The sequence below is a fragment of the Babylonia areolata genome, chromosome 6, assembly GCF_041734735.1.
Source record: "Babylonia areolata isolate BAREFJ2019XMU chromosome 6, ASM4173473v1, whole genome shotgun sequence".
Taxonomy (NCBI): domain Eukaryota; kingdom Metazoa; phylum Mollusca; class Gastropoda; order Neogastropoda; family Buccinidae; genus Babylonia; species Babylonia areolata.
In genome coordinates, this window is record NC_134881.1 from 55426789 (window position 1) to 55454695 (window position 27907).

At 50.7% G+C, this 27907-nt stretch overlaps 1 protein-coding gene across 3 annotated transcripts in view; it reads left to right on the forward strand.

The window, feature by feature from the left end:
• Positions 1–27907, forward strand: part of LOC143283172 (uncharacterized) — a 49285-nt gene that overhangs the window by 4249 nt on the left and 17129 nt on the right. The window contains exons 3-8 of one of the 3 annotated variants that reach the window (XM_076589342.1): positions 263–351; positions 1740–1808; positions 10089–10203; positions 14696–14798; positions 16611–16789; positions 22898–24090. In XM_076589342.1, the coding sequence (XP_076445457.1) occupies positions 10160–10203; positions 14696–14798; positions 16611–16789; positions 22898–22952 (381 nt within the window). In that variant the 5' untranslated portion in view covers positions 263–351; positions 1740–1808; positions 10089–10159 and the 3' untranslated portion in view covers positions 22953–24090. Of the gene's footprint in view, positions 1–132; positions 352–1739; positions 1809–10088; positions 10204–14695; positions 14799–16610; positions 16790–22897; positions 24091–27907 lie in introns of those variants that run through there. The other 2 variants (XM_076589343.1, XM_076589344.1) reach the window with 2 other exon arrangements.

Genomic DNA, 27907 nt, shown 5'->3' on the forward strand with positions numbered 1-27907 from the left:
CTGAAACACACACACACACACACACACACACACACATATATATATATATATATATATGTATATATATATATATATATATATATATATAAAGAAGGGTTGGGGGGAGGGGGGCGGGAGGAGACAAAATAATGGTAAGAGGTCCAGTTTCAGTGATAATGTTCTTGGCGATCTTCGTATCTCTTGTTAAACTTTGATTCATTCACACACACACACACACACACACACACACACTGACTAAAGATCAACAGGATACTTGTTAAAGGAAACGGGAAGATGTGAGTGAGAGGATCAAAAGCAGGAACTGGATGCCACAGTAACGAATTCCCAGCAAGCAGCTCTTCAAGAAGGAAGGTAAGTTCAGGTCAAAGTAGTCCACTCTCTTTGAAAAAAACACACACCAAAAAACAAACAAACACACACACACACACACACACACACACACACACACACACACATAAAAAACAACCAAAACAACACAACTTTGCAAACGAACAGCAGCCCCGCAGACATAAACTCGCTCAATGACATCATCACCTCATGACATCACTGAATTATGACGTCAGCGCTCTGAAGGAACCCAGACGGCGTGACGGCGGCCGGATCTTCCTCTGGCAGTGTCTCCTTGCTTGTGCAGGTGGGAGTGTTTCCTGAGCAGTGCAGGTTTCAGAAGTGGATTCCCGCATGATCGTAACTATGCTGCCGTTTGAGCCGATACTTGCAATCAGTTTGTGTTTTTTACTTTTACAGTTTGGTATGGTTTCATAATATTTCTCATCGCCATGTTTGTTCAGTATGTTGTGCAAGTGCATTATGAAAACAAGAGGCAAAGCCTTCAAGACTCACTTGTGCTTTGCGCTTTATCCAGTACTGAAAGGAGTCATGCAGAGAAAAAAAAGAAAAAAAAAGAAAGAGAATTTAAAAATTGTTGAAAAGTGCTCTGCATTAAATGCTATATGAAATCAGCTTGGGAGAGAAAAAAAGACACGCGAGCAGGATTGATCCATGCATGTGTAGTTCTTGTTCATTGAGGGCCCACAATCATATGAATTGATTATTCTGGCACCTAAGCACTGGTAAGCAGACTAATCCCCACTGCTTTGGCGCATCTGACGTCATTTGATGTTTGCTTCTCATGTGATAATTAGCTGTGATTGTAGTGGACGTAATGACGCCGTTTAAATCATGTTTTTTGTGTGTTTTATTACATCTCGATTATTATTTTATTTCTGCGGCAAAGGAGACGTTGCCATCTTAAGCACATCAACACATCGTAGATCTGCACTGACGAACCAGTCAACAACCAGCTGAAAGAATCAGTTGATTTCATTTTTCTTCCATGTTCATTCCAGTTAATTCAGTGTCCACCTTAGTAGATATATCACACACACACACACACACACCCGATGATGTATGTGATGTCAGGAGGAGAACACACACACACACACACACACACACACACACACACACACAGACTGACGATGTATGATGTCAGGAGGAGCTGAGAGAACACACACACACACACACACACACACACACACACTGACTGACGATGTGTGATGTCAGGAGGAGCTGAGAGAACACACACACACACACACACACACACACACACACACACACACACACACACACACACACACTGACTGACGATGTGTGATGTCAGGAGGAGCTGAGAGAACACACACACACACACACACACACACACACACACACACACACTGACTGACGATGTGTGATGTCAGGAGGAGCTGAGAGAGGCTCAACAGCAGGCAGAGGAGGAGGAGAGACGTCTGCAGGAGCTGGAGAGACAGGTGACACTGACTCCCTCACTCTCTGTCTCTCTCTGTCTGTCTCTGCCTGTCTGTCTGTCTGTCTGTCTCTTCTCTCTGTTTCTGTCTGTCTGTTGTTTCCCTTTTTTTCTATGTCTGTCTGTCTGTCTCTGCACACCCCAACACCCCCCCTCAACAATGTCTGCCCCCCCCTCCCCTAAACCCCCACCTCAACAATGTCTGTCTGCCCCCCCCCTCCCCTCAACCCTCACCTCAGCAATGTCTGTCTGCCCCCCCCTCATCCCTCACCTCAACAATGTCTGTCTGCCCCCCCTCCCCTCACCCCCCACCTCAACAATGTCTGTCTGCCCCCCCCCTCCCCTCAACCCCCACCTCAACAATGTCTGTCTGCCCCCCCTCCCCTCACCCCCCACCTCAACAATGTCTGTCTGCCCCCCCCCTCCCCTCACCCCCCACCTCAACAATGTCTGTCTGCCCCCCCCCCTCCCCTCAACCCCCACCTCAACAATGTCTGTCTGCCCCCCCTCCCCTCAACCCCCACCTCAACAATGTCTGCCCCCCCCTCCCCTCAACCCCCATCTCAACAATGTCGGTCTGCCCCCCCTCCCCTCAACCCCCACCTCAACAATGTCTGCCCCCCCCTCCCCTCAACCCCCACCTCAACAATGTCTGCCCCCCCCCTCCCCTCAACCCCCACCTCAACAATGTCTGTCTGCCCCCCCTCCCCTCAACCCCCACCTCAACAATGTCTGCCCCCCCCTCCCCTCAACCCCCATCTCAACAATGTCGGTCTGCCCCCCCTCCCCTCAACCCCCACCTCAACAATGTCTGCCCCCCCCCTCCCCTCAACCCCCATCTCAACAATGTCGGTCTGCCCCCCCTCCCCTCAACCCCCACCTCAACAATGTCTGCCCCCCCCCTCCCCTCAACCCCCACCTCAACAATGTCTGCCCCCCCCCTCCCCTAAACCCCCACCTCAACAATGTCTGCCCCCCCCCTCCCCTAAACCCCCACCTCAACAATGTCTGCCCCCCCCTCCCCTCAACCCCCACCTCAACAATGTCTGTCTGCCCCCCCTCCCCTAAACCCCCACCTCAACAATGTCTGTCTGCCCCCCCCTCCCCTCAACCCCCACCTCAACAATGTCTGCCCCCCCCCTCCCCTCAACCCCCACCTCAACAATGTCTGTCTGCCCCCCCTCCCCTAAACCCCCACCTCAACAATGTCTGTCTGCCCCCCCTCCCCTAAACCCCCACCTCAACAATGTCTGTCTGCCCCCCCTCCCCTAAACCCCCACCTCAACAATGTCTGTCTGCCCCCCCTCCCAACCCCCACCTCAACAATGTCTGTCTGCCCCCCCCCTCCCCTCAACCGCCACCTCAACAATGTCTGTCTGCCCCCCCTCCCCTCAACCCCCACCTCAACAATGTCTGTCTGCCTCCCCTCCCCTAAACCCCCACCTCAACAATGTCTGTCTGCCCCCCCTCCCAACCCCCACCTCAACAATGTCTGTCTGCCCTCCTCACCTCAACCCCCACCTCAACAATGTCTGTCTGCCTCCCCTCCCCTAAACCCCCACCTCAACAATGTCTGTCTGCCCCCCCTCCCAACCCCCACCTCAACAATGTCTGTCTGCCCTCCTCACCTCAACCCCCACCTCAACAATGTCTGTCTGCCCCCCCTCCCAACCCCCACCTCAACAATGTCTGTCTGCCCCCCTCCCCTCACCCCCCACCTCAACAATGTCTGTCTGCCCCCCTCCCAACCCCCACCTCAACAATGTCTGTCTGCCCTCCTCCCCTCAACCCCCACCTCAACAATGTCTGTCTGCCCCCCTCACCTCAACCCCCACCTCAACAATGTCTGTCTGCCCCCCCCCACAACCCCCATCTCAACAATGTCTGTCTGCCCCCCTCCCCTCAACCCCCACCTCAACAATGTCTGTCTGTTCCCCCAACCCCCACCTCAACAATGTCTGTCTGCCCCCCACTACCCCCCTCAAGAATGTGTCTGTCTGCCCCCCCTCCCCTACACCCCCACCTCAGCAATGTCTGTCCGCCCCCCCCCACCCCCACCCCTCAACAATGTCTGTCTGCCCCCCCCCCCCCTCAACAATGTCTGTCTGCCCCCCCTCCCCTAAACCCCCACCTCAGCAATGTCTGTCTGCACCCCCCACCCCCCACCCCTCAAGAATGTCTGTCCGCCCCCCCCCTCAAGAATGTCTGTCTGCCCCCCCCCCCTCAACAATGTCTGTCTGACCCCCCCACCTCAACAATGTCTGTCTGCCCCCCCCCCTCAACAATGTCTGTCTGCCCCCCCCCCACCTCAACAATGTCTGTCTGCCCCCCCCCCCTCAACAATGTCTGTCTGCCCCCCCCCCCAACTCCCAACCTCAACAATGTCTGCCCCTCCCACACCCACCCCAACCCCCTCCCCCCTCAACAATGTCTGTCTGCCCCCCCCCCCCACCTCAACAATGTCTGTCTGCCCCCCCCAACTCCCAACCTCAGCAATGTCTGTCTGCCCCTCCCACACCCACCCCAACCCCCTCCCCCATCAACAATGTCTGTCTGCCCCCCCCTCAACAATGTCTGTCTGCCCCCCACCGCCCCCCAACCCTCTGAACAATGTCTGTCTGCCCCCCAAACCCTCCACCCCAATAGTGTCGCTCTGTCTGCCCCCCCCCCCACCAACCGCCCACCTCAACAATGTCTGCCCCACCCCCACCCCCCACCTTAACAACGTCTGTCTGCCCCTCCCCAATCTCCCCTCAACAATGTCTGCCCCACCCCCACCCCCCACCTCAACAATGTTTCTGTCTGCCCCCCTCCCCACCCCAACCTATCACCTCGACTCTGTCTGTCTGCCCCCCCACCCCCAACCCCCATCTCAACAACGTCTGTCTGCCTTCCCAACCCCCCCTCAACAATGTCTGTCTGTCTGTCTGCCTCCCCAACCCCCCCTCAACAATGTCTGTCTGTCTGTCTCCTCCCCAACCCCCCCCCTCAACAATGTCTGTCTGTCTGCCTCCCCAACCACCCCTCAACAATGTCTGTCTGTCTGCCTCCCCATCACCCCCTCAACAATGTCTGTCTGTCTGCCTCCCCAACCCCCCCTCAACAATGTCTGTCTGTCTGTCTGCCTCCCCAACCCCCCCTCAACAATGTCTGTCTGTCTGCCTCCCCAACCCCCCCCTCAACAATGTCTGTCTGTCTGTCTGCCTCCCCAACCCCCCCCCTCAACAATGTCTGTCTGTCTGCCTCCCCAACACCCCCCTCAACAATGTCTGTCTGTCTGTCTACCTCCCCAACCCCCCCCTCAACAATGTCTGTCTGTCTGCCTCCCCAAGCCCCCCTCAACAATGTCTGTCTGTCTGCCTCCCCAACCCCCCCCCTCAACAATGTCTGTCTGTCTGTCTGCCTCCCCAACCCCCCCCCCTCAACAATGTGTGTCTGTCTGCCTCCCCAGCCCCCCCTCAACAATGTCTGTCTGTCTGCCTCCCCAAGCCCCCCCACCTCAACATTGTCTGTCTGCCCCCCCCACCTAACAATGTCTGTCTGCCCCCCCCCCCTCAACAATGTCTGTCTGCCCCCCCCCAACTCCCAACCTCAACAATGTCTGCCCCTCCCACACCCACCCCAACCCCCTCCCCCATCAACAATGTCTGTCTGCCCCCCCCCACCTCAACAATGTCTGTCTGCCCCCCCCCCAACTCCCAACCTCAACAATGTCTGTCTGCCCCTCCCACACCCACCCCAACCCCCTCCCCCATCAACAATGTCTGTCTGCCCCCCCCTCAACAATGTCTGTCTGCCCCCCCACCCCCCAACCCTCTGAACAATGTCTGTCTGCCCCCCAAACCCTCCACCCCAATAGTGTCGCTCTGTCTGCACCCCCCCCCCCCCCACCAACCGCCCACCTCAACAATGTCTGCCCCACCCCCACCCCCCACCTTAACAACGTCTGTCTGCCCCTCCCCAATCTCCCCTCAACAATGTCTGCCCCACCCCCACCCCCCACCTCAACAATGTTTCTGTCTGCCCCCCTCCCCACCCCAACCTATCACCTCGACTCTGTCTGTCTGCCCCCCCCCCCCCCACCCCCATCTCAACAACGTCTGTCTGCCTTCCCAACCCCCCCTCAACAATGTCTGTCTGTCTGTCTGCCTCCCCAACCCCCCCTCAACAATGTCTGTCTGTCTGTCTGCCTCCCCAACCCCCCCCCCTCAACAATGTCTGTCTGTCTGTCTCCTCCCCAACCCCCCCCTCAACAATGTCTGTCTGTCTGCCTCCCCAACCACCCCTCAACAATGTCTGTCTGTCTGCCTCCCCATCACCCCCTCAACAATGTCTGTCTGTCTGCCTCCCCAACCCCCCCTCAACAATGTCTGTCTGTCTGTCTGCCTCCCCAACCCCCCCCCCTCAACAATGTCTGTCTGTCTGTCTGCCTCCCCAACCCCCCCCTCAACAATGTCTGTCTGTCTGCCTCCCCAACCCCCCTCAACAATGTCTGTCTGTCTGCCTCCCCAACACCCCCTCAACAATGTCTGTCTGCCTCCCCAACCCCCCCCCCCTCAACAACGTCTGTCTGCCTTCCCAACCCCCCTCAACAATGTCTGTCTGCCTCCCCAACCCCCCTCAACAATGTCTGTCTGTCTGCCTCCCCAACCCCCCTCAACAATATCTGTCTGTCTGCCTCCCCAACCCCCCCTCAACAATGTCTGTCTGTCTGCCTCCCCAACCCCCCCCCCCTCAACAATGTCTGTCTGTCTGCCTCCCCAACCCCCCCTCAACAATGTCTGCCTCCCCAACCCCCCCTCAACAATGTCTGTCTGCCTCCCCAACACCCCCACTCAACAATGTCTGTCTGTCTGTCTGCCTCCCCAACCCCCCTCAACAATGTCTGTCTGCCTCCCCACCCCACCCCTCAACAATGTCTGTCTCTCTGCCTCCCCAACCCCCCCTCAACAATGTCTGTCTGTCTGCCTTCCCAACCCCCCCCCTCAACAATGTCTGTCTGTCTGCCTCCCCAACCCCCCCTCAACAATGTCTGTCTGTCTGCCTCCCCAACCCCCCCTCAACAATGTCTGTCTGTCTGCCTCCCCAACCCCCCCTCAACAATGTCTGTCTGCCTCCCCAACCCCCCCTCAACAATGTCTGTCTGTCTGCCTCCCCAGCCCCCCCTCAACAATGTGTCTGCCTCCCCAACGCCCCCTCAACAATGTCTGTCTGCCTCCCCAAACCCCCCTCAACAATGTCTGTCTGCCTCCCCAACCCCCCTCAACAATGTCTGTCTGCCTCCCCAACCCCCCCTCAACAATGTCTGTCTGCCTCCCCAACCCCCCCCAACAATGTCTGTCTGCCTCCCCAACCCCCCCTCAACAATGTCTGTCTGTCTGCCTCCCCAACACCCCCCCCTCAACAATGTCTGTCTGTCTGCCTCCCCAACCCCCCCCCCCTCAACAATGTCTGTCTGTCTGCCTCCCCAACCCCCCCTCAACAATGTCTGTCTGCCTCCCCAACCCCCCTCAACAATGTCTGTCTGCCTCCCCAACCCCCCCTCAACAATGTCTGTCTGTCTGCCTCCCGAACCCCCCCTCAACAATGTCTGTCTGTCTGCCTCCCCAACCCCCCCTCAACAATGTCTGTCTGTCTGCCTCCCCAACCACCCTCAACAATGTCTGTCTGCCCTCCCCCCGAACCCCCTACCTCAACAATGTCTGTCTGTCTGCCCCCCCCCCCCAACCCCCGACCTCAACAATGTCTGTCTGTCTGTCTGCCCCCCCTCCCCCCCAACCCCCCACCTCAACAATGTCTGTCTGTCTGTCTGCCCCCCTCCCAACCCCCACCTCAACAATGTCTCTCTGCCCCCCCCCCCCCCTTCAACAATGTCTGTCTGTCCCCCCCTCCCCACCTCAACAATGTCTATCTGCCTCCACCCCCACCTCAACAATGTCTGTCTGTCTGTCTACCCCCCCCTCCCAACCCCCACCTCAACAATGTCTGTCTGCCCCCCCCAACCCCCACCTCAACACTGTCTGTCTGTCTGCCCCCCCCTCCCAACCCCCCACCTCAACAATGTCTGTCTGTTCCCCCCCCACCTCGACAATGTTTGTTCCCCCTCCCAACCCCCACCTCAACAATGTCTGTCTGTCGGCCCCCCCCCTCCCAACCCCTCACCTCAACAATGTCTGTCTGTCTGGCCCCCCCCCCCTCAACAATGTTTGTTCCCCCTCCCAACCCCCACCTCAACAATGTCTGTCTGTCGGCCCCCCCCCTCCCAACCCCTCACCTCAACAATGTCTGTCTGCCCCCCCACCTCAACAATGTTTGTTCCCCCTCCCAACCCCCACCTCAACAATGTCTGTCTGTCGGCCCCCCCCCTCCCAACCCCTCACCTCAACAATGTCTGTCTGTCTGCCCCCCCTCCCAACCCCCACCTCAACAATGTCTGTCTGTCGGCCCCCCCCCCTCCCAACCCCTCACCTCAACAATGTCTGTCTGTCTGCCCCCCCTCCCAACCCCCCACCTCAACAATGTCTGTCGCCCCCCCCCTCCCAACCCCTCACCTCAACAATGTCTGTCTGTCTGCCCCCCCTCCCAACCCCCCACCTCAACAATGTCTGTCTGCCCCCCCCTCCCAACCCCCTACCTCAGCAATGTCTGTCTGTCCGCCCCCTCCCAACCCCCCACCTCAACAATGTCTGTCCGCCCCCTCCCAACCCCCTACCTCAGCAATGTCTGTCTGTCCGCCCCCTCCCAACCCCCCACCTCAACAATGTCTGTCTGCCCCCCCCCCCTCCCAACCCCCTACCTCAGCAATGTCTGTCTGTCCGCCCCCTCCCAACCCCCCACCTCAACAATGTCTGTCTGCCCCCCCCCCCAACCCCCTACCTCAGCAATGTCTGTCTGTCCGCCCCCCCTCCCTACCCCCTACCTCAACAATGTCTGTCTGTCTGCCCCCCCTCCCAACCCCCTACCTCAACAATGTCTGTCTGTCTGGCCCCCCTCCCAACCCCGCACCTCAACAATGTCTGTCTGTCTGTCTGCCCCCCCTCCCAACCCCCCACCTCAACAATGTCTGTCTGTCTGTCTGCCCCCCCTCCCAACCCCCTACCTCAACAATGTCTGTCTGTCTGTCCCCCCTCCCAACCCCTCACCTCAACAATGTCTGTCTGTCCCCCCTCCCAACCCCCTACCTCAACAATGTCTGTCTGTCTGCCCCCCCTCCCAACCCCCTACCTCAACAATGTCTGTGTGTCTGCCCCCCCTCCCAACCCCCTACCTCAACAATGTCTGTCTGTCTGTCCCCCCTCCCAACCCCTCACCTCAACAATGTCTGTCTGTCTGTCCCCCCTCCCAACCCCCCACCTCAACAATGTCTGTGTGTCTGCCCCCCCTCCCAACCCCCTACCTCAACAATGTCTGTCTGTCTGTCCCCCCTCCCAACCCCTCACCTCAACAATGTCTGTCTGTCCCCCCTCCCAACCCCCTACCTCAACAATGTCTGTCTGTCTGCCCCCCCTCCCAACCCTCCACCTCAACAATGTCTGTGTGTCTGCCCCCCCTCCCAACCCCCTACCTCAACAATGTCTGTCTGTCTGCCCCCCCTCCCAACCCCCCACCTCAACAATGTCTGTGTGTCTGCCCCCCCTCCCAACCCCTCACCTCAACAATGTCTGTCTGTCTGCCCCCCCTCCCAACCCCGCACCTCAACAATGTCTGTCTGTCTGTCCCCCCTCCCAACCCCTCACCTCAACACTGTCTGTCTGTCTGCCCCCCCTCCCAACCCCTCACCTCAACACTGTCTGTCTGTCTCCCCCCCTCCCAACCCCGCACCTCAACAATGTCTGTCTGTCTGCCCCCCCTCCCAACCCCGCACCTCAACAATGTCTGTCTGTCTGCCCCCCCCCCCTCCCAACCCCCTACCTCAACAATGTCTGTCTGTCTGCCCCCCCCCTCCCAACCCCTCACCTCAACACTGTCTGTCTGTCTCCCCCCCTCCCAACCCCTCACCTCAACAATGTCTGTCTGTCTGTCCCCCCCTCCCAACCCCCTACCTCAACAATGTCTGTCTGTCTGGCCCCCCTCCCAACCCCGCACCTCAACAATGTCTGTCTGTCTGCCCCCCCTCCCAACCCCTCACCTCAACACTGTCTGTCTGTCTGCCCCCCCTCCCAACCCCTCACCTCAACACTGTCTGTCTGTCTGGCCCCCCCTCCCAACCCCGCACCTCAACAATGTCTGTCTGTCTGCCCCCCCTCCCAACCCCGCACCTCAACAATGTCTGTCTGTCTGACAGGCAGAGGAAAAAACGTTCCAGAGGATCATCGCAGAGCGTGGAGAAGCTGAGAGACCGACAGGAAGTGGAAAATGAAGCACAAAAAGAAGAAGTTAACGGAAGAAGAACGTGAACAGTAAGTCAAGTCCAGTCAGAAACTTTCAAATAATAGGAAAAATATCATACATTTTTACTGTGGTGTGTGTGTCTGTGTGTAGTTTTGGTGTCAAAATGTAACATTGATGAAATGAATTATGTATTAATAAACCATGTTTCATTAAGCACATACAGCAGGTTTCTGGATTCTCTGCTATAAAGTATCCCTTCCTCTTCTTCTTTGTGCATGCTTGGAATTTCAGCTCTCCCCAAGACAGTGTTGTTTGGAACTTTGTCAGGTGATAGTTCAAGATGCGTCTGCGTCAGCGCATGTGGGAGGCATTGAGCTTTCGTTCCAGTCGGGCGTGTAGGGTCCAGGACTTACTGCCGGACAGAAGCCGTATGCAAGACAAAATTCATTTTGCTCTCAGGCAAGTTACCTTTGACAGGGTAGGGCTCCGCGGGTACAGTATAACGTGAAGGTTTAAGTAATCTTCGTATTCAAGACACCAGGGTGCACTCAGGCAGATAACCCATCGTCAGTAATCAAAATCCTGGTGATTCCCTTCAACACATGCTCTTGTTACCCCACACATCAGAGCATTGTCGAGAGAGTTAGTGAAACACGTGCAATCCGGAAAGCACGGATTGTTTTCCCTCAACAAAAGGATCCACAATATTTACCTCTGCTTCGTGGGCAGTCACCATTGGCAGGTAGTGAGGGTAAATTGCCTTCTGGTTTGTAAACCCGTGGGTAGGCTCATGTGTTCATGAACACCAGATGTTGCTTACCTTTAGGCAGTTTGCCTTGCCTCAGGCACATCTGCCACAGGTACATATTTACCAGCAGGCATGATGGTCTCTTGAATACGGCCCCAGGAGTGTGCTCATGACACAAGACCTGTAGACTTGGATATGGGTGTGGAGCTCCCTCAGCTTCCTATTTTGTCCATACTGTCTTCGTCAGTGTGGAAATGGTGGTAGCTGCCATGCCGATAAACTTGTTTTGCTTGATGTCAAGAGTGAGGGAGACTTTTTCTTCTTTCTTCTTCTTGTTCCTCAGATGGACACCCCAGTCTCTGCGGTGAAGGCAGCTGCACTCTGCAGGTCCTCCACACAGCCATAGAGCTTCCAGGTCACTGGAGTTGGGTCGCGGGGCCAGTGCCTTTAGCTCTTCCTGAGCACCTCGTGGAGGGGGCAGGACTGTTGTCTGGATGTCAGCCCCACAGAGGCACTGTGCTGAGTGACCAGTGTGGAATTTAGTGTATAAATGGTGGTTTATTAGGCGGTTGCAGTCTGAACACTGACACCCGTTCCTACCAAGTCAGCAGGCAGTAGTGGTCTGTCCTTTCGTGGTGAGGATGCTGCTGCACCCACTCCTTCCGTTGCTTGGCCTTGATGATGGTCTTCACTTCTTACAGTTGTGCAGTTGTGCCTTCATTTGCGAGGGAGTCAGCAGTTTCATTGCCCAGCACCTTGCAGTGAGAGGAAATCCATTGAGTAAGGGGGTCTGAGATGGTCCAACAGAGGTGCACAAAGTCATGGACACGATCCAGTTCATGGTTAAATATTCTGATGTCGTGTGTGGAGTTCACGCCCTGTCCCATGTCCTGTGTTTTCTTCCGCAGACTCAGAATGTTTCTATTTAAGTCAGTGGCGTTCTTGAGACTGATGGTACCCAGAGAGGGTGTGCAGACCCACTTTTGTCGGATTTTCGTCGGAACTCGTGTTATTTTTAGCAAGAACTGCGTGCGCATGCGCGTCTCCATTTCCTTTTTTTTTCCAGGTCACCGAAAGGCTAAACTTTCGTCGTGTAAATCGCTGTTCTGATGAAAAGATTTAGAACATTTTCAGTGGCTATTTTTGCAAGCTTACAAGATATAATTGCTTTTATAATTACACCCATTATCTGCTTTATTCTTCTGTGTTTACTTCAAGCGTGTTTTTTGTCATATATCTGCCATTACATATTCGAACTGATCCATTTATAAACTCTGCCGAAAAGTTGTCAGAACAAAATCAGTGCAAACTCAGAGAAGCCAGCTGCAGTGGTGGGCTGCCCATGATGTCATAGGACCTACACGCTCTACGAGCAACGAAAAGTCCGCCACGAAAGCGGGTTGCACACCCTCCCTGGTGACTGCAAAGTTTCGGCAAGCCTGGCTAAAGCAGCTCAGGAGCTGTTGAAGGCCGTCAGCTGAGTGGGCAGTGACTGCTGCAGAGGAGGGTGGCAGAATGGTTAAAATGTTTATCTGCCAATACAGTGTCCGTGAGGGACTGGGTTCGAATCCCGCTCTTGCGCTTTGTCCCAAGTTGGACTAGAAAATTCAACTCATTCGGGTGAGGCGATAAATCGAGGTCCCGTGTGCAACACACACTTGCTGCACTGAAACAACAGAACCCATGGCAACAAAAGTGTTTGTTCTGCGGCAACATTCTGTATAAGAAATCCATTCTGATGGGTACACAAATATTTATATGCATGCACTCAAGATCTCACCGGTGCTTATGGTAATGCTGCTGGCCAGGCGTCTGCGTAGTAGATGTTGTGTAGTGAAGATATGAAATATGGATTTGTCCTACTGTAGTGACAACTCCTCAAGAAACTGAAACTAAAACTGCTGCGTCGTTTGCGCCAAGGAAGTTCCGTAGGTATTTCAGCTGAACTTAGGGCTTGCCACGAAGTCTGAGGAGGTTGAACAGCTTTCTGTCCAACAGGGTGGGTGCGAGAACGAAGCCCTGTTTGAATTCCTCCAACACAGATAGGAACTCTCTTGCCTGACACACTATCAATTGTTCTGACACACTGTCTTCTGCTGTCACTGTTCTGACACACTGTCTTCTGCTGTCACTGTTCTGACACACTGTCTTCTGTTGTCACTGTTCTGACACAGTCTTCTGTTGTCACTGTTCTGACACATTGTCTTCTGATGTCATTGTTCTGACACATTTTCTTCTGATGTCATTGCTCTGACACACTGTCACTGTTCTGACACATTATCTTCTGCTGTCACTGTTCTGACACATTGTCTTATGATGTCATTGTTCTGACACATTTGTCTTCTGATGTCATTGTTCTGACACACTCTCACTGTTCTGACACATTGTCTTCTGTTGTCACTGTTCTGACACAGTCTTCTGTTGTCACTGTTCTAACACATTGTCTTCTGATGTCATTGTTCTGACACACTCTCACTGTTCTGACACATTATCTTCTGCTGTCACTGTTCTGACACATTGTCTTATGATGTCATTGTTCTGACACATTTGTCTTCTGATGTCATTGTTCTGACACACTCTCACTGTTCTGACACATTATCTTCTGCTGTCACTGTTCTGACACATTGTCTTCTGATGTCATTGTTCTGACACATTGTCTTCTGATGTCATTGTTCTGACACACTGTCACTGTTCTGACACATTATCTTCTGCTGTCACTGTTCTGACACATTGTCTTCTGATGTCATTGTTCTGACACATTGTCACTGTTCTGACACATTGTCTTCTGATGTCATTGTTCTGACACATTGTCTTCTGATGTCGTTGTTCTGACACACAGTCACTGTTCCGACACACTGTCTTCTGTTGTCATTGTTCTGACACATTGTCATTGTTCCGACACACTGACTTCTGTTGTCATTGTTCTGACACATTGTCATTGTTCCGACACACTGACTTCTGTTGTCATTGTTCTGACACATTGACATTATTCCGACACACTGACTTCTGTTGTCATTGTTCTGACACATTGGCATTATTCCGACACACTGACTTCTGTTGTCATTGTTCTGACACATTGGCATTATTCCGACACACTGTCTTCTGTTGTCATTGTTCTGACACATTGTCATTGTTCTGACACACTGTCTTCTGCTGTCACTGTTCTGAAACATTGTCTTTTACTGTTATTGTTCTGACACACTGTCTTCTGTTGTCATTGTTCTGACACACCGTCATTGTTCTGACACATTGTCTCCTGATGTCGTTGTTCCGACACACTGTCATTGTTGTGACACACTGTCATTGTTCTGACACACTGTCATTGTTCTAACACACTGTCACTGTTCCGACACACTGTCACTGTTGTGACACACTGTCATTGTTCCGACACACTGTCATTGTTGTGACACACTGTCACTGTTCCGACACACTGTCACTGTTGTGACACACTGTCATTGTTCCGACACACTGTCATTGTTGTGACACACTGTCACTGTTCCGACACACTGTCACTGTTCCGACACACTGTCATTGTTGTGACACATCGTGGCATTGTGACACACTGTCATTGTTGTGACACACTGCCACTGTTCCGACACACTGTCACTGTTGTGACACACTGTCATTGTCGTGACACATCGTGGCATTGTTGTGACACACTGTCATTGTTGTGACACACTGTCATTGTTGTGACACACTGTCATTGTTGTGACACATCGTGGCATTGTTATGACACACTGTCATTGTTGTGACACACTGTCATTGTTCCGACACACTGTCACTGTTGTGACACATCGTGGCATTGTTGACAGGCTCCGGCTGCAGGAAGAAGAGAAGAAAGCTGAAGAAGAACGCCATCGAAAAGAGGTTGAGGAGCAGAAACGAAGGGACAAAGAAAAGTTACGTCTGGAAGAGGTGAATTCATCAACAAGTGTGTGTGTGCGTGTGTGTGTGTGTGTGTGTGTGTGTGCGTGCGTGTGCGTGCGTGCGTGCGTGCGTGAGTGTGTGTGTGTGTTGTGTTGTGGTGTGTGTGTTGTGCTGTGTGTGTGGATGTTTGTGTGTGTGTGTGTGTGTGTGTGTGTTGTGCTGTGACCGGGGCATCTACATTCAGTTTCGCACAGATGGCAAACTTTTCAACTTGCGGCGACTCCACGCCAGGTCCAGGGTGCTTGAGGCACTGATGAGAGAGTTCCTCTTCGCTGATGACTGCGCGCTTGCTGCACACACCCATGAGGTCATGCAGTTCATTATGGACAGGTTCTCAACCTCCTGCAGGCGCTTGTGTGTGTGTGTGTGTGTGTGTGTGTGTGTGTGTGCGCGCGCCCGCGCGCGCGCGCGCGCCTGTGTGTGTGTTGTGTTGTGTGGTGTGGTGTGTGTGTGTGTGTGTGTGTGTGTGAATGCTTACATGCATGTATTGTATATGTGTACTAGGTATTGAGTGCAAGTGTAAATCGAGCGTTGCAGATTCATGAATGATCTTGTTTTCTTTCTCACCACCACCACCCCCACCCCCCGCTCCCCCACCTTTCCTGCCTCCCCCTCTCCACCCCCCCGCTCCCCCATCTTTCCTGCCTCCCCCTCTCCACCCCCACCCCACCCCACCCCGCTCCCCCACCTTTCCTGCCTGCCCCTCTCCACCCCCACCCCCACCCCACGCCACCCCACCCCCGCTCCCCCACCTTTCCTGCCTGCCCCTCTCCACCCCCACCCCCACCCCACCCCCGCTCCCCCACCTTTCCTGCCTCCCCCTCTCCACCCCCATCCCCACGCCACCCCACCCCCTCTCCCCCACCTTTCCTGCCTCCCCCTCTCCACCCCCACCCCCACCCCCACGCCACCCCCGCTCCCCCACCTTTCCTGCCTCCCCCTCTCCACCCCCACCCCACCCCCTCTCCCCCACCTTTCCTGCCTCCCCCTCTCCACCCCCACCCCACCCCCTCTCCCCCACCTTTCCTGCCTCCCCCTCTCCACCCCCACCCCCACCCCCACGCCACCCCCGCTCCCCCACCTTTCCTGCCTCCCCCTCTCCACCCCCACCCCCACGCCACCCCCGCTCCCCCACCTTTCCTGCCTCCCCCTCTCCACCCCCACCCCCACCCCCACGCCACCCCCGCTCCCCCACCTTTCCTGCCTCCCCCTCTCCACCCCCATCCCCACGCCACCCCACCCCCTCTCCCCCACCTTTCCTGCCTCCCCCTCTCCACCCCCACCCCCACCCCCACGCCACCCCCGCTCCCCCACCTTTCCTGCCTCCCCCTCTCCACCCCCACCCCCACGCCACCCCCGCTCCCCCACCTTTCCTGCCTCCCCCTCTCCACCCCCACCCCCACGCCACCCCCGCTCCCCCACCTTTCCTGCCTCCCCCTCTCCACCCCCACCCCCACGCCACCCCCGCTCCCCCACCTTTCCTGCCTCCCCCTCTCCACCCCCACCCCCACGCCACCCCCGCTCCCCCACCTTTCCTGCCTCCCCCTCTCCACCCCCACCCCCACGCCACCCCACCCCCGCTCCCCCACCTTTCCTGCCTCCCCCTCTCCACCCCCACCCCCACGCCACCCCCGCTCCCCCACCTTTCCTGCCTCCCCCTCTCCACCCCCACCCCCACGCCACCCCACCCCCGCTCCCCCACCTTTCCTGCCTCCCCCTCTCCACCCCCACCCCCACGCCACCCCACCCCCGCTCCCCCACCTTTCCTGCCTCCCCCTCTCCACCCCCCACCCCCCTCAGCTCAAACGCCAGGAAGAAGCAGCCAAGGAGAAGGAACGTAAACGCCAGCGGGACCTCAAACGGCGGGACGTGAACCGGGAACGCATGCAGAACCTGGAGGGGCTGCGGCAGAAACAGAAGGTCATGGAGCCCTGGGTCTTCTCCTACTTTGTGGATTGGTCCAAGGAAACCTATGGAAGGTTAGAATCCCTCTCCCATCTCTGTCTGTCTCTGTCTCTCTCCCCCCCTCTCTCATCTCTCTCTCTCTGTCTGTCTCTCTCTCTCTCCCCCCTCTCTCTCTCTCTACCTATTTTGTGGAGTGGTCCAAGGAAACCTATGGAAGGTTAGAATCCCTCTCCCATCTCTGTCTCTGTCTCTCTCCCCCCCTCTCTCATCTCTCTCTCTCTGTCTGTCTCTCTCTCTCCCCCCCCCCCTCTCTCTCTCTACCTATTTTGTGGAGTGGTCCAAGGAAACCTATGGAAGGTTAGAATCCCTCTCCCATCTCTGTCTCTGTCTCTCTCCCCCCCTCTCTCATCTCTCTCTCTGTCTGTCTCTCTCTCTCCCCCCTCTCTCTCTCTACCTATTTTGTGGAGTGGTCCAAGGAAACCTATGGAAGGTTAGAATCCCTCTCCCATCTCTGTCTCTGTCTCTCTCCCCCCCTCTCTCATCTCTCTCTCTCTGTCTGTCTCTCTCTCTCCCCCTCTCTCTCTCTCTACCTATTTTGTGGAGTGGTCCAAGGAAACCCATGGAAGGTTAGAATCCCTCTCCCATCTCTGTCTCTGTCTCTCTCCCCCCCTCTCTCATCTCTCTCTCTGTCTGTCTCTCTCTCTCCCCCCTCTCTCTCTCTACCTATTTTGTGGAGTGGTCCAAGGAAACCTATGGAAGGTTAGAATCCCTCTCCCATATCTCTCTCTCTCTCTGTCGCTGTCTCTGTTTCTGTCTCTCTCTCCCTCTCTCACGTGTGCGCATTCCACGAGTGCAGACTGTTGTGCAAATCACTGTTTGAAAATGCGCCTAGAGCTTGGTCTCAAAGCAAGGATAGGCGTTGTTGAAGTATCCGTATCATCATCACCATCATCATCATCATCATCACCATCATCATCATCATCATCATCATCATCATCACACCCGTTTGTGTATTCAGTAAGAAGCTTATGGTAGATCATAATTATGCAGACAGAAAGCATACTTGAATATGGATGAATCAGCTCTCTCTCTCTCTCTTTTCTCTTCTCTCTCCCTCTCCCTCTTTTCTCTCTCTCTCTCAGTCTCTCTTTCTCTTTACTCTCCTCTCTCTCTCTCTCTCTCTCTCTCTCTCTCTCTCTCTCTCTCTCTCCGCTGAAGTCGAAACATATACAACCAAGACTCTTTTTATGTTTAAAATTATGTTTGATATTGCTCCTCCTCCTTTAAGAAGCAGATTTGCAACCTACCCAGTCCATCATCTACCCAAGATTATGGTGCCGCTCCCAAGAGTCGATATTTTCAAGCCTAGTCTAATCCATTCTGGAGGTTGCTTATGGAATGCAATGTTATCTACTGTTAATATCCATGAAATAAAAAAAAAAAGTACACGCATTTAAGAAAATTACTCGTGAATATCTCATGAAGAACTTAAAAACACTGTAATTCATAGAAAACCCTTCCCTGTATTGTTTATGGTGTTATTGATAGTTATAAGATATGCCTCTCTCCTTCTCCCACATTACCCACATTTTCTTTCATGAATCTCATACTTGTGTGTACATTACTGTATTATTGTTCTTCCATTTGCTTTGATATGTGTTGTAATTTAACTTTGTAATGTAACTTTTGACCCACCCCCCCCTCTCTCTCTCTCTCTCTCTCATTCTCCTCTGTCGATTTATCAGTCTGTCCGTCTGTTTGTCTGTCTCTCACTCTCATTTCATCGTTTTCTTCTTTACTCTCTCCCCTCTCCCCACACCCCCTCTCTCTCTCTCTTTCTCCTCAGTCGATTTATAAGTCTGTCCGTCTGTCTGTCTGTCTGTCTCTCACTCTCATTTCATCGTTTTCTTCTTTACTCTCTCCCCTCTCGCCCCCCCCCCCCCTCTCTCTCTCTCTCTCTCTCTCTCTCTCTTTTCCTCTCTTCTGATATGAATTTTCTCCGTTTATGCTTGTGCGTTTCTTTTTCTTTCTTTCTTTCTTTTTTTACCCCAGGGCAGGGTGGAAAAAAGCATTCTTGTCATTATGCTTCGTTCGTTCTCTCTCTCTCTCTCTCTCTCTCTCTCTCTCTCTCTCTCTCTCTCTCGCTATATATATATATATATATATATATATATAATATATATATATATATATATATATATATATATATATATATATATATATATATACCTCCTTCGTAGAGTGATCCAAAGAGACCTAAGGAAGGTACAAACTCCCTCCCTCCCTCTCTCTGTCTCTTCTCTTCTCATCTCTCTCTCTGTCCCTGTCTCTGTCTCTCTGTTTCTCTCTCTCTCTCTCTATATATATATATATAGAGAGAGAGAGAGAGAGAAGGGAGAGTAAAGAGAAAGAGAGACTGAGAGAGAGAGAGAGAGAGAGAGAGAGAGAGAGAGAGAGAGAGAAGACAGAAGGATGGTTGTGTGGTGAATATATAAACAGACTCAGGTTGATTTGTGATGAATTGACTGACGTACTTTCTGAAGGCTAATCATTTGGATTGCTGAATGACACATCAGTTCATAGAGAATAATAATGATGATCATAAAACAACAACGATGGATTGCTGAATGACACATCAGTTCATAGAGAATAATGATGATGATCATAAAACAACGATGGATTGCTGAATGACACATCAGTTCATAGAGAATAATGATGATCATAAAACAACAACGATGGATTGCTGAATGACACATCAGTTCATAGAGAATAATGATGATGATCATAAAACAACGATGGATTGCTGAATGACACATCAGTTCATAGAGAATAATGATGATCATAAAACAACAACGATGGATTGCTGAATGACACATCAGTTCATAGAGAATAATTATGATGATCATAAAACAACGATGGATTGCTGAATGACACATCAGTTAATAGAGAATAATAATGATGATCATAAAACAACGATGGATTGCTGAATGACACATCAGTTCATAGAGAATAATAATGATGATCATAAAACAACAACGATGGATTGCTGAATGACACATCAGTTTCATGGAGAATAATGATGATCATAAAACAACGGACAATAGTAGTAGTAGTAATGATAATAGACAGGCGCAATAGCCGAGTGGTTAAAGCGTTGGACTTTTAATCTGAGGGTCCCGGGGGTCGAATCTCGGTAACGGGCGCCAGGGTGGGTAAAGGATGGAGACTTTTCCGATCTCCACGTCACCATAGTGCACCTGCTTGTGCCTGAACCCCCTCGTGATTACCAAGCAAAGACAATACGCATCGTTAAGATCCTGTAATCTATGTCAACTTCGGGGTAAGGACACAAGAACAATCCAGCATGCACACCCACAAACGGCGGTAAAACGCATACACGAAAAAGCCCACCCGTTACATACGAGTGAAATGTAGTTTCAGCCCACAAGAAAGCAATATACACCGATGACCGACACACAAATAAAAAATATGATAATGATAAATATATTAGCCATTAGTCCTTTGACCCACATGTACTGTTTCAGGCCCATGGGAGCGACCAGAAACGATCGAAGTACCCAAGCTCCCAAAAGAAGCACAACACACACACATAAACGCGACAAACAACACACACGTGAACGATGAGTTTTCCAATTGACACTATTTCGAATCTTATTCACTGTTCGTGCATGTACCATGATTGCCAACAAGTCCATATCGCCACGTATATCAGTTCACTAGTTATGGATGTATAACCAGTAGGATTAAGGCACAGAGGCATGCATATTTGGCCGCAATTAGGATGGGAAAAAGATCTCTTATGCCCAAGAACGTGGCGTCTAGTGTTTGCTCATCTATTGTATTTGGAAAGGCCCACAGAGACTCTGTTCCGTTTGAAGAAATTTGCGCCAGTGTTGGTTTGGAAATGATGCCGATATTTTGTTTGATTTGCAAAGCATCGTGCTCTACCTTTCATGTTAGACTTACGGCCGCTCCCTCTCTCTGCTTTTATTTCTTTGAGGCGATCGATGGTGTGATGGCCTTGTACCTGTTCTTTTTGATATTCTTTGACTTTTCTGAGGATTTCCGATTTTCCTAGATGTAGGCCGCTCGTTGGTGTTGCGTTACCAGCAAGTCTGTCAGCTCGCTCATTTCCCTTTAACACCTGCATGTCCCGGGCAGTATGACCATGTGAGTTTTTTAATCTGAAAGTTGCGCATTGCCTTATGCCACTCTGGGCTTCCCATTCCGTTTTCGATATTCTGTATGAGGTTCATTGAGTCGGTTAGAATCATGGCATGTTGGTTTCCGGGCGTATGGATGGACGATAGCCACTGGAGGGCATGTGTCGCAGCTTCAACTTCCATCGTTAGGCTGGAGGTTGTGACTTTGTAGGCAGCATTCTCTTCCCAAATTGTTTTTCCATTTTGTTTCGCAGTGAATCCCCAACCAGATTGGTCTTTGGTGACTGAGCCATCTGTGTATATGATGATGTCCTCTTCTTTACTGTTTTCTTCTATGAGTAGCTTCATTTCCGCATCAGTTTTGCCCTCTGGCCATTCCCGACAATGTCTTCCTAGAGTGGGTGAAATGGCTGTGTTGAATAGATGGTTGAGGTTTTCGGGGTTTTTCTCCCATTCTTTTATTTCTTTCAGGTCTTGTAGTCGGCATACTAGCTGGATTGTGTCTTCTGCTTGCCCCATCCATGATCTTCCTCGTCCTAGACGGCTGCCTTTTGGTTGTTTGACTGCGTCATGCAGTGGGTTTTGAGGGTTTTCTAATGCTTTGAAGTAGGTCTTGACCTGTTCTAACTTGTTTCTGGCCTGCACTGAAGGAAGGTCAAGCAGGTATCGCATGGTTCCTGTGGGCGTGTCTTTTGTTGTTCCAAGGATCAGCCTCATAGCTTCATTTTGTACTCTTTCTAATTTTAGGAGGTTGCTTTGAGACGGTGTTGTTAGCCCAAGTCCGTAGTCGATCACACTGAGGACGAGTGATTGGTATAGCAGGAAGAGGTAGCGTTGTTCATTACCTTTGGTTGCCATTGCTTTTAAGACTGAAAGGCCCTTTTTGCATTTGAGAACAGTATTTTCCGTATGTTTTCTGAAGGTCAGCATCCTGTCGAAGTGTATTCCTAGGTAGCGTAGGCATTCAGTTTTCTCGATTTGAATCCCATCGAATGACACAGAAGGTGGTGATTTGCTCGCGGTTTTGTTGTTGAGGGTGCACAGCAACGTTTGGGCTTTCGCTGGATTGATGGAAGATCCTGTGTCTTTGCACCATTGAGCAATATTGTTTAGTTGTTTCTGGACGGCTTTAGTTCTTTCCTGAGCATCTTTCGAAGTTTTGAAGACCAGGCCATCATCCGCAAGGGTAAGCACCCGAGCAATTCCATTGTTATTTAAGTCTGCAAGGCCCTTCGTGTAGACATTGTAGAGGACAGGAGAGAGCGGAGACCCTTGTGGCAGTCCCATGGATAGTTTAGAAGGTGCAGGCATCCAATCTCCGAGGCGTAGGACGACGGTTCTTTCCTGAAGCGCTGCTGCTATCCATCTTGTCAGTGTCAAACTTACTCCATACCTTAGTAGCAGCTCCATCAGTTCATAGATAATAATGATGATGATCATAAAACAACAACGATGGACTGCTGAATGACACACCAGCTCATAGAGAATAATATTGATCATAAAACAACAACGACAATAGTAGTAGTAGTAATGATAATAGAAAGGCGCAATAGCCGAGTGGTTAAAGCGTTGGACTTTCAATCTGAGGGTCCCGGGTTCGAATCTCGGTAACGGCGCCTGGTAGGTAAAGGGTGGAGATTTTTCCGATCTCCCACGTTAACATATGTGCAGACCTGCTTGTGCCTGAACCCCCGTCGTGAGTATACGCAAGCAGAAGATCAAATACGCACGTTAAAGATCCTGTAATCTATGTCAACGTTCGGTGGGTAATGGAAACAAGAACATATCCAGCATGCACACCCCCGAAAACGGAGTATGGCTGGGTAAAAACGGTCATACCCGAAAAAGCCCACCCGTGTACATACGAGTGAATGTGTGAGTTTCAGCCCACGAAGAAGAAGATAATGATAACAGTGATGATGATGATAAAACAAAAACCAATGATAATGATAAATGATAATTAGCCATTCGTCCTTTGAACTCACTGTACTGTTTCAGGCCCATGGGAGCGACAGAAGACGAGAAGAAAAAGAAGGGCAAGAAGAAGAAATAAACACACATAAACGCTGGAAGAGTAAACAACACGGAAGTGAACGATGAGTGTGTTCCAAGTTGATCACTATTTCGATATCTTTATTCACTGGTTCGTGCTGTACGCATTGGTATTGCCAACATGTCATATCGCCATCGTATATTCAGTTCAGCTATGTTTATGGAGTGGTATGAACCAGTAGTGATTTTGTATGGGCTAAGATGTATATTGAATAATGCATATTTGTAAGTCCTTTTTATGATTAAATTTTGTATTTAAATATATATCTCTCTTTATCTTTCTTTCTTTATCTCCCTGTCTCTGTCTATGTCTCTGTCTCTCTCTCTGCCTACCTCTGAATCTGTCTGTCTCTTTCTGTCTGTCTGTCTGTCTGTCTGTCTGTCTCTCTCTCTCTCTCTCTCTCTCTCTCTCTCTCTCTCTCTCTTCATATTCCTATAACCATGCCACCCAACACTCCCAAGCTCTCTCTCTCTCTCTGGACATCAGCACTGTTGATCATGATGTTTATACACACCTCGCGCCGGCGTACTGACTAGCATGTGCTCACATGCGCACACACACATACACAGGCGCTCAACGTACTTTTCGCTTTGCGCAGTCACACATTACACCAGCAGACATGTGCAAACACGCACATTCAAATGTGCACACACGCATTCACAATTTTTTTTACACACTTGCACAGACATTCACACACACGCACGCACTCGCGCGCACCCAGAGTGACATGCGCATGCTCACACGCGTCGATATACGCAGATGCATTCACACGTTTGTACACTGACTCGCACTCACGCACGCACGCACGCACACACACACACAAACACATACAAACAAACAAGTACGCATGTATACACGTGTGTGCAATATGATCAAACGCGCACATGAAAAACACGGCGTTTTGACATTGTGTGTAATCAAGGTCCGATTAGCTCGCTTTCTTTTCGGAAAGGTCAGGGCATCGGCTCTCTCTCTCTCTCTCTCTCTGAGCTGTGTTCATGAAAGAGAGAGGCGGCCTTTTATGGCGCTCATCATGAAATATCACTATTTTAGTTAATTACGTGTTATTTATTTTTTCAATGTTACTGTGATTTGTTTCTTTATCTTGGTGAAATTGTTCTGCACAAGTGGATATAAAAAACAACAACAACTATGATTCATCTGATTTTGTGAGTCCTGATCGCTGTACAACTTGGCACACCTGCACTCACCTGCCGCGGTCATCACACACGGTGTCCGTGCCGTTCTGGCTGTGTTGTGTGTTACTGTGGTGTGTGGTACTGTGGTGTGTGGTACTGTGGTGTGTGTTACTGTGGTGTGTGGTACTGTGGTGTGTGGTACTGTGTTGTGTGGTACTGTGGTGTGTGGTACTGTGGTGTGTGTTACTGTGTTGTGTGGTACTGTGGTGTGTGGTACTGTGGTGTGTGTTACTGTGGTGTGTGGTACTGTGTTGTGTGGTACTGTGGTGTGTGGTACTGTGGTGTGTGTTGTGTGGTACTGTGTTGTGTGGTACTGTGGTGTGTGGTACTGTGGTGTGTGTTGTGTGGTACTGTGGTGTGTGGTACTGTGGTGTGTGGTACTGTGGTGTGTGGTACTGTGGTGTGTGTTGTGTGGTACTGTGGTGTGTGGTACTGTGGTGTGTGTTGTGTGGTACTGTGGTGTGTGGTACTGTGGTGTGTGGTACTGTGGTGTGTGGTACTGTGGTGTGTGTTACTGTGTTGTGTGGTACTGTGGTGTGTGGTACTGTGGTGTGTGTTACTGTGGTGTGTGGTACTGTGTTGTGTGGTACTGTGGTGTGTGGTACTGTGGTGTGTGGTACTGTGGTGTGTGTTACTGTGTTGTGTGTTACTGTGGTGTGTGGTACTGTGGTGTGTGTTACTGTGTTGTGTGTTACTGTGTTGTGTGGTACTGTGTTGTGTGGTACTGTGTTGTGTGTTACTGTGTTGTGTGGTACTGTGGTGTGTGGTACTGTGTTGTGTGTTACTGTGTTGTGGGTTACTGTGGTGTGTGGTACTGTGTTGTGTGGTACTGTGTTGTGTGGTACTGTGTTGTGTGGTACTGTGGTGTGTGTTACTGTGTTGTGTGGTACTTCTGCTGTTGGATATCATCTTCAGGGTCCAAGATGCAATTTACCTGTCCAGCATCCATGATAATGTTTTTTGCCATGCACGGAACTCTGGAGTCATGGCGGTCCGGTACTGTGAGTAGATGAATGTGGTGTGTATTGTGTGTGTCTGTTTGTGATCATGGCCAGTCCCGTATCCATATGTGAGGAAAACGGTGGTAGTAAATTAAAACCCACCCTGGATTTATTTCAAAAACGTTTTTCCTGTTCAGTTAAGGGCAGCTTGTTAGGTGATTTTTAACATTTTTTCTTTATTTTTTGTGATTTTTCAATATTTTGCACAATGATGTTTTAGTATCTCTATTTTCAGTATTTACCACCCTAAAAATAAAATAAAGGTGCTAAAAATAGTTTATTTGCATGTTTTCAAACCTGCATGCAATGTTTGTTTACAAAACGATCACCTCATTAAATATGCGAAACCTTTGTACCACCGTATCTCAGCTTCTACAAGGCGTACACACAAAAATGAAACACCAAAATGTTCAGCAAAAATCCCTCTATTGGGGTCAAATGCTTGCCAACATTGGCCAAAAGAAGCATTTTCATTGGTTCCTGTTTTACATGAGGCGATGGTACAGGGCCCGCTCCCAGCCAATGAGATGGCTTCTTTCTTCTGCTTTCGGCATCGCGTCACAAGCTGTGAGCGGAACAAGTGTCAGTTCAGAGAGGCTCTTTTTGTTTTTGTTTTGAGTTAGTGTTCATCATTTTGATCATTATCATGGGCAAACCAAAGAAGGTGAGGTCGGATAGGCGCAAGAAGAGACAGTTTTATGGTAACAGATTCACAAAAAGTGATAAGTCAGAGAGCAAAGACAGTGACAGAAGTGAGAGATAGCCGACACTGAACAAACACATGGCGACCGGCACCACTTATTCCTCCCCTCAGTTAGCTCAGACTCACTTGTTGAACAAGACTATCCAGCACCATCAACTTCTTCCGCTACTAAATTAGACTCGAAATTAGGAGAAGAAAGTGTTCAATTTGATAAAGATGATTCTTTGACTGGATTTAGGTTTGTTGACTGTGAGAACTTGGTAGATTTTGTGTCTCAGCTGCTGTGTCCCAAATGTAAACAACCTCTAGGTGCAAACACCTGTTTCATGTGAAAGAGAACAAAATTTCCATGGCATCTAAATTTACTTTTCACTGTCAATGCAGTCACACAATTAGTCTTGACACTTCTAAAAAATGTGGCAAAACTCATGAAGTGGATAGGAGGTTTGCACTTGCAATATTTGCCTCAGGCAAACACTATACAGGTGGAAAGAAATTTTTAGGTAACATGAACATGCCCCCACCCCCACAGACCAGGAGCTGGTCACTTCATAAGAAAAGGATCCTGGAAGCAACAAAGAAAGTAGCAAAAGCAAGCAAAGAAAAAGCAGCTAGGGAAATCAAAGATAGCCAAGGAAACAACATTACAGTATGATGTGATGGTACGTATCAACGCCGGGGCTTTCAGAGTAAGAATGGGGTAGTGACGGTGCTTTCTGTACATGGCAAACAGTCAAAAGTTCTTGATACTGAGACTTTATCTAACCACTGTGACTCATGTGCCAAGAATAGAAAGAAGAAGACAGATGTAGATTTTCAGACCTGGAGAGAAATTCATGAGAGGAAAGGTGAGTGTGACAAAAACCACACACGGTCTGCGGGGGCAATGGAACCGGCCGGGACAGAAACTATTTTCCGTCGTTCACAGACATTATATGGCCTAAAGTATACAACATTTTTAGGTGATGGGGACAGCAAGTCATTTTCTACTCTAACAAAGGCAGACCCACCAGTGTATGATACCAACATAGAGAGATTAGAGTGCTGTGGGCATGTACAAAAAAGGATGGGCAGACATCTCATGAAAACTGTCACTGAAAACAAAAAACAAGCAATTCAAATTGCAAAATGGAAAAATCACAAAGGGGTTAGGGGAAGGGAAAGTTAACAAAAAAGGCTATTTTAAAAATTCAGGGTCATTTTGGGGCTGCCATTAGAAACAACGTACAAATTGTCACACAGATGAAAAAGGATATTTGGGCAATATGGAAGCATCGCAACAAACAGCATACAAATTGTGGAGGGTGGTGTCCATCCAAAAGTGGAAAGGGAAATCCTAATAAAAATGCATTCCCAGAATATGTTTGCCAGCAAATCAAGCCTGTGTTTGAGGTGCTCACCCAAGACTCCCTCCTGAATAAATGTGCGCACGGTGGGTCACAGAACACGAACGAGAGTCTGCATAACATCATCTGGCAGTGGTGCCCCAAAACTTCTTTTGTAGGCAGGAAAAGACTTAGTCTAGCTGTAGAAGATGCCAGTGTTGTTTACAATGATGGGGAGAGTGGTAGACTTAGCATTTTTGGTGAATTAGGAATGCCACAAGGACACTATACAAAATTATGTTTTGAGGAGCTTGACCGTGCACGCATCGCAGCTTCATTCATTCAAGCAATGCCTGCGGTGAAGGATGCAAGAAGAAAAAGAACATATGAAGCTGCTCAGTTAGCTGAAGAAACTGAACAATTCTACTTAGCAGGTGCCCATGAGTAGCCTTGGTGAGTGTTATGCATGCTGTTAACAGTCTTTATCTAACTTTTGTTGTTTTCAAACTTTTAGATGCTGTTTTCTCAGTTTCAGCATTTTTGGAGAGTATGGTTACTAATGTCAGCCTAAAATCCACATTTTTTGTCATATTGACTTGAAATTTTCTGCACAGACTCATGACACATGTGGCTTTACAATAGACTATTTCTAAAGGTGTTAGATAAGAGAGAAGTGGGTTTAGAAATTTTCAGTTTTCATGTTTGTCCAACCACACTGTGGTCTTAT